Here is a 14,925-nt window from a genome sequence, read left to right on the forward strand (position 1 = left end):
TGAATGATAATGAATATTGACTTTTCAAACTTGGAGAGGAACAGCTAAAATCAGTGGGAAGCTTCACGCCTTTGCTGACATCAATAATATACAAGATATTAATAGACTACAATGCACAGAGGGACATCCTTGATCATCCAGTGGTTAAGAACTTGCCTGCAATGCAGGGGACACAGGTCTGATCCTTGGTTGGGGAACTAACATCCCACATCCCATGGAGCAACTAAACCCACATAGCACAATGAAAGATCCCAATTGACACAGCAAAGATCCTGCGTGCTACAGTTAAGACCTGACACAGCCGAAAAAATAAGTAAATATTAAAAAAAAAAAAAGATGATGTACAGGGTAGGCAGAGAGCTATAAACCTTCCTAGAGCAATGGGGCACGGAAGGAGGGCATGAATAATTTTAAGAACCCTGGTCTGATGATCAGCTGTGTGGGTTAATTGCTCAGTCGTGTCCGACTCTTTGCAACTCCATGGACTAGAGCCTGCCAGGCTCCTCTGTCCATGGAATTCTCTAGGCAAGAATACTGCGGAGGGTTGCCATTTCCTTCTCCATGATGATCAGCTACAGTCAATCAAAATACAGTTTACAAACCAGAGTGAAAACATATAAGAGACGTAACTTCATAAAACAACCAATGAGGTATTCCGAAGCTATTGAACTTCCTGGCCCATTCGACTGTGGGGCAACACAGACCAAAAATGGCAAAAAGCCTCAGCAATACATTAAACAATATCAGATTGCCTATATTTAAAATCCAGAAGTCAAGTGGTATTAGGAAGCATCACTACGAACAAGGCTAGTGGAAGTGATGGAACTCTAGTTGAGCTATTTCAAATCCTAAAAGATGATGCTATTAAAGTGCTACATTCAATATGCCAGCAAATTTGGAAAACTCAGCAGTGGCCACTGCTGGAAAAAGACTGGAAAAGGTCAATTTTCATTCCAATCCTAAAGAAGGGCAATGCCAAAGGATGTTCAAACTACCGCACAATTGCACTCATCTCACACGCTAGCAAAGTAATGCTCAAAATTCTCCAAGCCAGGCTTCAACAGTACGTCAACCATGAACTCCCAGATGTTCAAGGTAGATTCAGAAAGGGCAAAGGAACCAGTGATCAAATTGCCAACATCTTATGGATCATCAAAAAAGAAAGAGAGTTCCAAAAAAATCTGCTTTATTGACTATGCCAAAGCCTTTGACTGTGTGGATCACAACAAACTGGAAAATTCTTCAAGAGTTGGGAATAACAGACCACCTGACCTGCTTCCTGAGAAATCTGTATGCAGGTCAATAAGCAACAGTTAGAACTAGATGTAGAACAACAGACTGGTTCCAAATAGGGAAAAGAGTATGTCAAGGCTGTATACTGTCACCCTGCTTATTTAACTTATGTGCAGAGTACATCATGCAAAATGCAGTGCTGGAAGAAGCACAAGTTGGAATCAAGATTGCCAGGAGAAATATCAATAACATCAGATACACAGATGACACCACCCTTATGGCAGAAGGCAAAGAAGAACAAACAAGCCTTTTGATGAAAGTGAAAGAGAAGAGTGAAAAAGTTGGCTTAAAGCTCAACATTCAGAAAACTAAAATCATGGCATCTGGTCCCATCACTTCATGGCAAATAGATGGGGAAACAATGGAAACAGTAAGAGACTTTATTTTGGGGGGCTCCAAATCACTGCAGATGGTGACTGTAGCCATGAAATTAAAAGACACTTGCTCCTTGGAAGAAAAGCTATGACCAACCTAGACAGCATATTGAAAAGGAGAGACATTACGTTGCAGACAAACGTCCATCTAGTCAAAGCTATGGTTTTTCCAGTAGTCATACATGGATGTGAGAGTTGGACTATAAAGAAAGCTAAGTGCCGAAGAATTGATGCTTTTGAACTGAAGTGTGGGGGAAGACTCGAGAGTTCCTTGGACTGCAAGGAGATCAAATCAGTCAATCATAAAGAAAATCAGTCCTGAATATTCATTGAAAGGACTGATGCTGAAGCTAAAACTCCAATACTTTGGCCACCTGATACAAAGAACTGACTCACTGGAAAATAACCTGATGCTGGGAAAGACTGAAGGCAGGAGGAGACGAGGATGATAGAGGATGAGATGGTTGGATGGCACCACCGACTTGATGGACATGTATTTGAGCAAGCTCCAGGAGCTGATGATGGACAGGGAAGCCTGGCATGCTGCAGTCCATGGGGTCGCAAAGAGTCGGACACAACTAAGTGACTAAACTACAAGTCTTAGAAAATTAGCCCAGATCTAAAAAGACAAGTTTTTACCTCTAAGTTATATAACAATTAGTTTTACAAATTAAAATGCCAAAGTTATGACCCATGAGGCTCTTCACGACTCCTCCTTCTCTCCTACCCCTCCACTACTGCTCTTAATCTCACTCACTGCCCTGACCTCCAACTTCCCATCCAACTAAGGTCCTCTAAATTGCTATTTCCTCTATTTAGACCCTAATTTCCCTGCATCACCACCTCCTTCAAATCCCTGCTCAAATATCACTTTCTTAAAGAGATCTTCCCCCTCCTCTAATTAATATTACATCTCCACTTGCACTTCCAAGCTTCCCTCATCCTGTTCTACTAGTGTATCCTGAGTTCCTTGACACCTAGTGGGTGCACAACACTTTCTGAAAAAAAGGTTTGACAGACTATACTGTACAAATGCATGGACTGCATATAAACAAATATATTGAGTAATAAGAAAAATAAGGACGGCATGTAAAATCAAAACCTGAGAAGGTCTTTAAGTGAAAATACTATGATTATGAATTCAATAGTTCTGTATCTGGACTTCTTGTAGTCATTAGTCATGTGTGTGTGTGTGTGTGTCTGGTTAACGAGACAGAGAAGGAGAGTGAGGGGGGAAAAAAGAGAATTAATCTAGTATACATAAGCTTTTAGAAAAGGAACTTTTTCTGGCAGTAAATTCTAGGAAAAATTTGTCATGCTTATCAAAATATAACATGGATCCACATGCAAGAGATATTTAGTAACACTGAAGAGCTTTTCTAAAATAATTTTATAGAAGATACAGAAATTTTGTGTACATGCTCATTTCTTTTGCTGATCTTGAGTGAAAGCCAGTGGTACGATACTGAAGTATGACTGAATCGCCTCAAAAACAGTATACACATTTGATATGCAGAGGCATTCTCTATGGGACTTGGAGGGCATCTCACCTTTTCTTTAATTGCTTCTCAACTTTTCATTTTATTTACTAAAATATACTTACTTTTCTCATATTTTTTGTAGAATTCTCTGAATATTTCACTTGATATTGAAGTTGAAATGGTACCAGTGTTGGGCTGGACCATGAAATCTTTAAACTACCCGTGTCTGTGATTTCCATATGCAAACCTAATGGTGGATCAGGCTTCACTTAAGGAAAAAAGAGAACACTTTTAAGTCAAGTTATTTTCATGATAATCATGAAATGAAGTCAAAATGAATTTTTAGCATATCCTATACTTTAAACTAAGGAGTCCTTATCCAAAGGCTAATTACAGAACCAAGATATTCTACTACTATACCTTACCACAGCAATCCATATATTTTCGTTTCCTTCTCCCTACCTGGTAAAAACTATAAATCAGAAAATGATGTTATTTTGACAAGTGTGAATTCCTGCTATAAAAAAGCCCTGCTTAACTTTAACTTTGAACCTAGCTTTTCCCACACTTATTTGAAGCCTCCCCTGATGAAACCCACTGTTTTAGTGAATGACAAGGAGAACAAGCATTTGCAGAGCACTACTTGGAAATGCATATAAATTTTGCATGCAAAAATCAATGCATATACGCATGCAGATTCATGTAAATCTGTACGTAAAACAGTAAACATTAATTTTCAAATTCAACAAATCGAGACATACCTACTCAAATAACCCATAGCATACACAATTTACATGCAGTAAACACAGTATTAGCAGGACTTGGCTTGTCACCAGAAATGGAGATAGAGTTCTTATCCTAATGGTGTATTTAACTTAGCATCTAATTTCTGAGTTTATATGTCTATGTGTTTTATGTATGTATATGCATTTGTGTAAATACACATGTGGAGACTTATGGCTGTGGAGTTTAAAACATACAATTTAAAACATACAACAAACTTTAAATCATCTGTAGAAACAACACAAACATCTTACAATAAAGAACTGATTGAACAAGTAACAGTTCATACCCTTAAGAGTAATTTATAGTCATATTTATAGTCATTAAAATCATATTAGAGAAGAATGTTGAAAAAGTTTAATATTGCTAGTTTTGAAAGTTTATTAAACAATGTGAAAGTGAAAGTGTTAGTCGCTCAGTCATGTCCGACTCTTTGCGACCCCATGGACTATACAGTCCATGGAATTCTCCAGGCCAGAATACTGGATTGGGTAGTCATTCCCTTCTCCAGGGGATCTTCCCAACCCAGGGATTGAACTGGGTCTCCTACACTGCAGCAGATTCTTTACCATCCAAGCCATCTTAATGGGCTTAAAGGGAAGCCCATTAAGCAACATATATACTTGAATTCATTAAAATTTGAACAAATAAAAGGATATGTGTTAATATGCATTAAAACAGAAAAAATGTAAAAATAGTAGAAAATAAATGATGTATTTTTCTTCTGTGTGCATCTCTATGCTTTCAAGATTTTTACGATTAACAAGAATTACTCATAAACATAGACATCATCATTACATTGAAATATTTACTGACATGTATTTTATTTTCAAAAAATAATGGCACATTAATATTTTCCACATTCCATAATTTCAAGAATTCAGTCATAGTTTTTTCCTTTTCCTCAAGTCAAAATTAATGAAGTTTTACTCTCTGCGACATACTACAAATTTTAGTTACTTTAAAGCAGGAATGGCTAAGCTCTAAAGTCTAGAAGTAACAGGTGAAATTCATGACCCAAAAGATAGAAAAAAAAGAGACACCAAACAGAAGTGAAATCATAAAATTATAAACTATTTTACAGTTCTTATATGCATACACATATGCCTTTGTATTAGAAATCTAAAAATAAACCTTTCCCTGGATCCCCTAGGTACTCAGTCCCAGACCACACATACTGGCTTCTTTCAGGGGAAAATTCCTCCAAAGAGCTGGCATTACTTACTCTCCATTTTGCATCCCACTTTCTTAAGCAACCTATTCTGATCAGGTCTTCCTTCTTGCCAGTCCACTGAAACCACTCTTACCAAGGTTACTACTCTTCGCTGAATCCAGCGTCAACTGTCTGATACATTTTACTCCATCTCTCAGCAGTGTGCCAACTGCTTATTCTGTGAGTAGCGGACAAGTAGAAATACTTTGTCCACCTGGTTTCCAGCTGTCACATTCCTTTACTCCTCTTCTCTCTGACTGCCTCTCAATCTTTCTCAGTCTTTCTCTCACTGGACTCTAAATGCGTGACCTCATACAATCCCATAAACATCTGACGCTAGAGACTCCCAAATGTGTATCTCCCCTTAACTCTAGAATCAAATATCTAACTACCTATTCAACGTCTCTTTGATTTCTAATAAGCATCTCAAATATAATTAGTCACACACTTAATTATCTCCAATATCCCCATTTGGTAACACTATTCTGCTACTAACCAGGTCCTAAGTGTCATCCTAGGCTCACACCAAGCCTAAGTGTCATCCTTGACTCCTCTCTGTCCTTCACACTTCATACCCAATCCACTTAGTCTGCACCATCTCCTGAAAAGTGAAAGTGAAAGTCGCTCAGTTGTGTCCGACTCTTTGCAATCTCATGGACTATACAGTCCATGGAATTCTCCAGGCCACAATACTGGAGTGGCTAGCCTTTCCCTTCTCCAGGGGATCTTCCCAACCCAGGGATGGAACCCAGGTCTCCCACATTGCAGGCGGATTCTTTACCAGCTGAGCCACAAGGGAAGCCCAAGAATACTGCAGTGGGTAGCCTATCCCTTCTCCAGTGGATCTTCCCAACCCAGTAATTGAACTGGGGTCTCCTGCACTGCAGGCGGCTTCTTTACCAACTGAGTATGAGGGAAGCACCATCTCCTAACAGATCCCAAGCCTGAACATTTCTTTACATCTCCATTGCAACAACCCTAAGCCAACTGGACAACTCTGGCAGCTGCCTATCTGAGTCCTCTGCTTCCATTCTTGCAAGTATCCTTTTTCCCTTCCCCATCAATTCACTTCTTCAATATAGCATACATTTTAAACATGTGCACGAGCATGCATGTGTGCTTGCATGTGCCCACACACACACACAAACACACACATCTGATCACATCACTCTCCTGGTACAAAAGCTTCCACTGCAATTAGAATAAAATCCAAACTTTGTAACCACAGCCTGTGGTATGACCTGGATGCAGATGACTCTCTAACGACATCTCTGAATGTTCTCCTACCTTAGTTACTCCAAGCAAAAGGCTCCTGTCTTTTTTGGTTCTTCCAAATTCTGGGCTCATTCTATGCCAGGAATTTTGTGAGTGCTATTCTTCCTGCTCAGAGCACCTTTTGTTCTGGATTTTTGCATAGTTATCTCTTTTTCTTTGAGTTTAAATGCTATTTCCTAAAAGAGGACTTCCACAGCTGAAATAATAGACCCCTACACCTGACATTCTCTATCGTACAACTTGTCTTATTTTATTTCTTTCAATTTTGAGATCTAAATCACATATACCCAAATACAAAAAAAAAAAAGAGATTTTTTTCCCAAAATTACCTGAAAGAAGACAAATTTTTTAAAGTCTCTTATAAAGTCTATTACAGCACCTTGTCTTAACTACCTTACTTTTAAAAACAATTTAATTCAATGTTGGCTCTAAATACTTCTAAAAAACCACCTGATAGAACTGGTTTTAAAAAAGAGAAAATGATGACATTTTATAGATTTTTTTTGTTTTTTCCCTATGGTATAATATCATGACTGAATTGCTTGGATATCATAGTAATCACGTGGAAATCACAAATATATCCCTAAAGGACAAGTTATTTAAAAGTCCTAATGTTGAAAATGATATCATATGTAGATTCAAAAAATGCTATACCCTTAGTATTTAAAGAGAAGTGAGGATGAAGTTCTAAAGAATATGGTGTCAGATATCTGAAAAACTGGTTCCAGTGATGGCAAAAACAATGATGCAGAGAAGCACATAAAGAATTTGCAATAATGTAAAACAGTAACACTATTAAATTATGTATCATATGTAACATATAATTTAACACATACACACAAAACTGAGTTAATGAGTTAATAATTTAACATTCATCTATATTATTCACATTGAATAATGTAACTGAATACACTGAATATTTATAATTATATATTCAAGTTGATCAAAGAAATCTGGGGAATCTTTGCACTAATAATGTGGGCACTTGTCTATTACATAAGTTTTTCTTCTAGTCAGATTTGTACAGCCAATTAGTTTGCTTATGTTTTTATTATTTCTCTCTGCCCAATATTGTCTACCCCTGTTCTGTGAGGCAGGCGCTTTGTCTCACTCACCATTGTTTCCCCCAGCTCCTAGAGCAGTGACTAATACCCATGAGTCTCTAAAAAATATTTATTGAAGGCATAAAGTCAGGTAAAAAAGAGCTTTTAATTATTTTCAGAAATAGTTATCTGAGATGTGAAAAAGTAATAACCAAACAAAACATATCCATTAGACTGACCTAGGATTTAAAGAAATCAAACTGGTTTCAAAATGAATTTGTTACAATTGCAGAAATACCTATACTGTTGTTAAATCATTCTAGAAGCTGCTTTTAATACCCCCCTAAGACTACAAAATCACTGCAGATGGTGACTGCAGCCATGAAATTAAAAGATGCTTACTCCTTGGAAGGAAAGTTATGACCAACCTGGATAGCATATTTAAAAGCAGAGGCATTACTTTGTCAACAAAGGTCCATCTAGTCAAAGCTATGGTTTTTCCAGTGGTCATGTATGGATGGGAGAGTTGGACTGTAAAGAAAGCTGAGTGCTGAAGAATTGATGCTTTTGAACTGTGGTGTTGGAGAAGACTCTTGAGAGTCCCTTGGACTGCAAGGAGATCCAACCAGTCCATCCTAAAGAAGATCAGTCCTGGGTGTTCATTGGAAGGACTGATGCTGAAGCTGAAACTCCAGTACTTTGGCCACCTCATGCGAAGAGTTGACTCATTGGAAAAGACCCTGATGTTGGGAAGGATTGGGGGCAGGAGGAGAAGGGGACGACAGAGGATGAGATGGTTGGATGGCATCACCGACTCGATGGGCATGGGTTTGGGTAGACTCCGGGAGTTGGTGATGGACAGGGAGGCCTGGCATGCTGTGATTCATGGAGTCGCAAAGAGTCGGATATGACTGAGTGACTGACCTTAACTGAACTGAACTGAAGACTACATTTATCATCCTTACAGTGTCGGTCAAAACGAGATATGCTAATGAAACATCTTGTAAACAATTTTCAACCTGTTTATATGACTGATGTTTAAAGATATTATCTTTCTTAGGCACAACTTACCAACATTAATGGGCTGAGCTGACATTGGAGGTGAGGGAAAAACGACTCCACCAGATGTGATTTTCAAATACATAAGAAGGGTGCTATTGAGTTTGGCTGTCGGCACGGGCACACGACATTCACAATACTCATGAACACTGCAGTTGCACTGAACAATCTGAAAACCGTCTGTCTGGGGGAGCAGAGGTGATTCTTCTAGCATGTCAAGCCTACATGAGAAAAGAAGAGCTATGTATTAACATAGATGTGAAAGCACTAGATATATTTAAAATGTAGGACACAAAATCCAAATTGAGGTAAAGTGTTTTGCACACCCAGCCTAAAGAGCTTCTGGGGGAAAAAAGCTACATTATAGCAGAGACACAAAGATAAGGGTTAAAGCAAGTTAGCAATCAATATAAGTTAGAATCAATAAATCAAGTTAGAAATAATATAAGCAAGAAGACAATGAGGCAACAGTGAAGTTCTGAAAGAAAAATTGTGATTTTTAAATCCCATATTCAAGACAAATATCTTTCAAAATAAACATGTAATAAAGGCTTTTTACAGACACACCAAAATGGAAAGAATTTATCATTAATCAAACTTGCAAAAACTTCCTTTAGAGAAAAAAAATGCTGAAGGAAGTCTTTCGGACAAAAAGAAAATGACAGTAAATAGAAGTCTGGTTCCACACAAAGAAATGAAATTTAACTTAAAGGATAAATATTTATTGACTAATTAAAGCAAAAATAATAACCATAAAGTGTGGGGTTTATAACATAGGTAGAAATAAAATGTATGACATTAATACCAAACTTGGCAAAAGGGGAGATATGTAAGTATACAGCTATTACTTTCTTCCATTATACATGTAGTGATGAAATGTCAGTTGGAGGTATAACATAAGTTCGACTATATTAAGTTAAAGACCTATATTCTAAATCCTAAAGCCACCGCTAAAATAATAAAACAAGAAATCACAGCTAATAAGCTACAATAATCAAGCCAAAGGAGTATGAATGTAAAGAGAAAAAAATAGATTAATGGAACAAAAGAAACCAACACCTATATGGACAATTAATTTTCTACAAAGGTACAAAAGCAATTCTGTGGAGAAAGAGTAATCTTTTCAATAAATTGTGCTGAAACAGTGGGATATCTATATGCCCCCCTTCACACAAAAATTCAACTTTAATCCACACCTCACATAAGATTCAAAAATTAATTCAAAATAGATCATTAATCTAAATGCAGAATTTAAAGCTATGAATCAGAAGAAACTGTGGGGAAAAAATTTGTGACTTTGTTTTAAGTAATAATTTCTTAGATGCAACACAAAAGCATGAGTTACAAAATGACAAATTGATAATTGGATTTTTATCAACATTAAAAACTTCTGTTCTTCAAAAGATACTATGAAAGATAAAAAGATAACAAAAGGGTCAATCAAAAAATGGGCAGAAGATATAAACAGACATTTCACCAATGAAGACATAGAGATGGCCAAAAAACACATGAAAAGAGGCTCAACATCATTAATTATTAGAGAAATGCAAAGTATTTGATTAAGATACTGGTTACAAAGGTGAACATACTTCTCAAAATTCATCAACCTTATATTTAAGGTGCATTTTATTATATGTAAATTTTACCTTAAAATAAAATACTGTGCCAAAAAAAGTGTTTTTCAAAACTTCAAAATGCTATACACTCAAAATTCCATTTCGAATTGAAGGTAGAATGACTTAGCACTTTCAACTTCACCTAAACCTTTAAACAATTCCAATAAAATGTGATTTTTAAAAATATCACACCATGGCTTCTATGTGTTTTTCAAATATTAAAATAAAAGCTTTTATCAAGAGTATGGAACAAATTAAATAAATGCAGTATTTTATGTCAGAAATAGGCTTGCAGCTTGTATTATGCTTTGACTGAAAAACTTCCGAATTTTAAGGCAAAAAAGAACTGAACAGAAAACATATTCCCCACTAATAATTTTTAAGAGGAAATTCTGGTGATTTTTTTCTTTTTTAAAACAAAAAGAAAAGTTAGAATTATACTCTTACTTTAGATGGTCTCACCAATGCCATATTTTTCTAAATACAGTTGATATTTGTAAAATAGGGCTGATTCCTAAAGAGATTAACTCTGTGGTTTCTCTACCATTTCACTGCTGTGTTCTATTTAATCAATCTCATTTTCATGTACTTTATAATTTCAGTATACACAAAAATATGCATAGTATATATTCATAATAATGATATATAATGATTATGTATTATAGAGTACATGTACTACACAATATATATCATAGTATTTCATAATTTGTAGGGTTTTTAGTAAAAATCTCCACACGGTAATTTCCCAACTCACTCCAACAGATAACCCATCATGAAACTCAGGGGTGAGGAAACTGTATCCCACAAGCCAAATACAATTGCTTTTGTACAGCCTATGAGCTAAGAAGCATTTCTTACATTATCTACTGGTTTTAAAAAAGAAGGAAGAATATCCCACAATCATGGAAATTATATAAAATTCACATTTCAGTGTCCATAAACACAGTCAGGCTCATTCATTAACTAACTCATTCATTAGTAGCTATGACTACAAGGTTGTGATACAGAGAGTAAAGCCTAAAATATTTATTATCTTCACCTTTAAGAAAAAAGATTTTCTATCCCAGCTATAGGCCAAAAACATTTTGCACTCCCTGCTGGTAACTACCAGTATACCAGACCACCTGACCTACCTCTTGAGAAATCTGTCTGCAGGTCAGGAAGCAACAGTTAGAACTGGACATGGAACAATAGACTGGTTCCAAATAGGAAAAGGAGTACATCAAGGCTGTATATTGTCACCCTGCTTATTTAACTTCTATGCAGAGTACATCATGAGACATGCTGGACTGGAGGAAGCACAAGCTGGAATCAAGATTGCCGGGAGAAATATCAATAACCTCAGACATGCAGATGACACCACCCTTATGGCAGAAAGTGAAGAAGAACTAAAGAACCTCTTGATGAAAGTGAAAGAGGAGAATGAAAAAGTTGTCTTAAAGCTCAACATTCAGAAAACTAAGATCATGGCATCTGGTCCCATCACTTCATGGGAAATAGATGGGGAAACAGTGGAAACAGTGTCAGACTTTATTTTTTGGGACTCCAAAATCACTGCAGATGGAGACTACACCCATGAAGTTAAAAGACGTTTACTCCTTAGAAGAAAAGTTTTGACCAACCTAGACAGCATATTAAAAAGAAGAGACATTACTTTGCCAAAAAGGGGGTCTAGTCAAGGCTATGGTTTTTCCAGTGGTCATGTATGGATGTGAGAGTTGGACTATAAAGAAACCTGAGTGCTGAAAAACAGATGCTTTTGAACTGTGGTGTTGGAGGAGACTCTTGAGAGTCCCTTGGACTGCAAGGAGATCCAACCAGTCCATCCTAAAGGAAATCAGTCCTGAATATTCACTGGAAGGACTGATGTTGAAGCTGAAACTCCAATACTTTGGCCACCTCATTCATTTGAAAAGACCTTGATGCTGGGAAAGATTAAAGATGGGAGGAGAAGGGGATGACAGAGAATGAGATGGTTGGATGGCATCATGGACTTAATGGACATGAGTTTGAGTAAACTCCAGGAGCTGGTGATGGACAGGGAGGCCTGGTGTGCTGCAGTCCATGGGGCCACAAAGAGTCAGACTCGACTGGGCGACTGAACTGAACTGGTGACTACTTGATGAAAAAAGGACTCAAAAATATAGAAACCACATTAAATATATCATCAAATTTCACTATTTAGCATAATATACTGAACTGAACTGAACTGATAAAGCACACAAAACACCTTGAGGATCACTATCTACATCAATTTTTCAAACCACTTTATGAGGGAACTCATATCACCTATTTTACAAGTAAAAAAACTGAGGCTCAGAGAGAACATGGACTGGAATTCATCTTAAGTCTCATGCTTCCATGTTCAGTACTCAATTCATTACATCCAAGATGCCTTATAATCACAAGTTAAGTTCACTGTTACCATTATCATTTTACTTAAGGGATTAATAAAGATTTTAATGGCCACAACTAAAGAATAAATATAATCTGAATTGTTAATATTTCAAAAATCAAAAATTAGAAAATTACAGAATTATTTTGAATTATTTTTTCCTTGAGGAAAACATTAGATATTTCTCACATTTATTAGAGTAGAAGTTTTTCCAAGTTTGTGTGAAACCTGGACTATACAGCCTTGTTACGTCTCAAAGTAAACATAAGAACTTCTTTTATCTTCCAAAAGATTTTTTAAAGTTTTAAGTATTTACTTACATCAAATGATATTTGAAGGACTTCCCTGGTGGCCCAGTGGTTAAGAATACACCTGCCAATGTAGGGGACATGGGTTCAATCCCTGACCTGGGAAGATTCTACATCCCATGGGGCAACTAAGCCCGTGAGCCACAACTACTGAAGCCCTCATGCTCTAGAGCCCGTGACCTACAACAACAGAAGCCTCCACTCACCACAGCTAGAGAAAGCCCACACATAGCAGCAAAGACCCAGCACAGCCAAAAATAAAATAAATAAATAAATAAAATCATTTCAAACAAGAAAACAGAGTTTTAAAAGGTACTTTAAAATTTTGATAATACTACTTTTAAATTATCAAAATTTCAAAGTAGTGTAAATCAAAATGGGGATCAAATTTTTAAAATAAGCAAGCAATACAATTGGCTTAAAATAATCAAAACTTAAGAATTTCTGACATTCTTGAAAAATGTTTATGCAGCAAAATATTTTATGCATTGCCAGTACTCACATACATAAATTTAGTGCCACTATTTATTTAATCCCTCTATATATGAATAAACTACACTTGCAAATGAAAATAATAAAAAAGTTGTCAAATAAATTTTAAATTTGGTTTCCTTGCAAATTTCACAATTAGGGCAGTATTTCTACTCAGAAGCTAGATATATAATTAGTACTGAAATTTCACCTTTTACTCACAGTGGTTTATAGAAAGCACATCCTATCCTCTGACTTTGGTCATGTTACTTATTCCCCCCAAAATTTTTCTATGAATATTTTAAAACTTCTCTGAGAAAGATCTACACTGAATTATTATGGGAGTAACACCAAATGAGTGCTCTTTACTGTGACATAAACTGAGAGCAAAACATAGTCGGCGAACCATAAAATGAATTGGAAAATTTAGCATTAGTTTTGTGAATAATTTAATCAAGTCACATTTTAAATCTCAGACTGGTAACCTATACAAATGTTACTCCCAAAAATCTACTTTACCCATCACAAGGAATTTCAAAAAACAGTTTAGCATCCCAGACTAGTTTCATCATAAAAATCACCTGGAGCCTCGTTAAAACTAGATTCCTGGACCCTCCATGGAATTCAGCATATCTGGGTCCAAGGAATCTGTGTTTAGTAAGTGTTATAGATCAGAGGCTCTCATAATATGGTTCCCAAGCCAATAATATTAGCATCATCTGTAACTTGATAGAAATGCAAACCCAGCCCAGACCTCATGAATTAGGTCCAGGTGAGAAGCTGACAAATTTCATCAAGGAGACAAATTTAAGAAGCATTCTGTATAAAACAAAGTACTTCTCAGTTGTACGATATTACCAAACAAATGGAAAATCAACAAGGATGAGATGGAGGGAGAAAAAAATAAAAAAGGAATACAAACAAAAGCAAAGGGATCTAAATACATATCAAGTTAACAACATAACCACATGAAGTAGAAGGTGAGGGGATATCCTAGTTAACTAGACAGTATTTCGATCATGTAATCTTTGTCATTAGCAAAGACAAAATGAGTCAACACAAAACTGTACTCTGGTTACCCTGCTTGTTTCCTACAGCAGTATGGCTTCAGTTCAGTTGCTCAGTCGTGTCCAACTCTTTGTGACCCCATGAATCGCAGCACGCCAGGCCTCCCTGTCCATCACCAACTTCCGGAGTTTACGCAAACTCATGCCCATTGAGTTGGTGACGCCATCCAGCCATCTCATCCTCTGTCATCCCCTTCTCCTCCTGCCCCCAATCCCTCCCAGCATCAGGATCTTTTCCAATGAGTCAACTCTTCGCATGAGGTGGCCAAAGTACTGGAGTTTCAGCATAAGCATCAGTCCTTCCAATGAACACCCAGGACTGATATCCTTTAGGATGGACTGGTTGGATCTCCTTGCAGTCCAAGGGACTCTCAAGAGTCTTCTCCAACACCACAGTTCAAAACCATCAATTCATCGGTTCTCAGCTTTCTTCACATCCAACTCTCACATCCATACATGACCACCGGAAAAACCATAGCCTTGACTAGACCCCCTTTTTGGCAAAGTAATGTCTCTGCTTTTCAATATGCTATCTAGGTTGGTCATA

The 14,925-nt window shown here is 36.8% G+C and overlaps 1 protein-coding gene across 5 annotated transcripts in view; it reads right to left on the minus strand.

Moving 5' to 3' along the window:
- LEPR (leptin receptor) overlaps positions 1-14,925 on the minus strand; it is a 90,188-nt gene that overhangs the window by 36,740 nt on the left and 38,523 nt on the right. For all 5 annotated transcript variants that reach the window (XM_043461056.1, XM_043461058.1, XM_043461059.1 and 2 more), the window contains 2 exons: positions 8,534-8,742; positions 3,271-3,416 (listed from right to left, as the gene is read on the minus strand). In XM_043461056.1, coding sequence (XP_043316991.1) covers positions 3,271-3,416; positions 8,534-8,742 — 355 coding nt within the window. The remainder of the gene's footprint in view (positions 1-3,270; positions 3,417-8,533; positions 8,743-14,925) is intronic.

The sequence above is a fragment of the Cervus canadensis genome, chromosome 2 (assembly GCF_019320065.1).
Source record: "Cervus canadensis isolate Bull #8, Minnesota chromosome 2, ASM1932006v1, whole genome shotgun sequence".
In the NCBI taxonomy this organism is placed as follows: domain Eukaryota; kingdom Metazoa; phylum Chordata; class Mammalia; order Artiodactyla; family Cervidae; genus Cervus; species Cervus canadensis.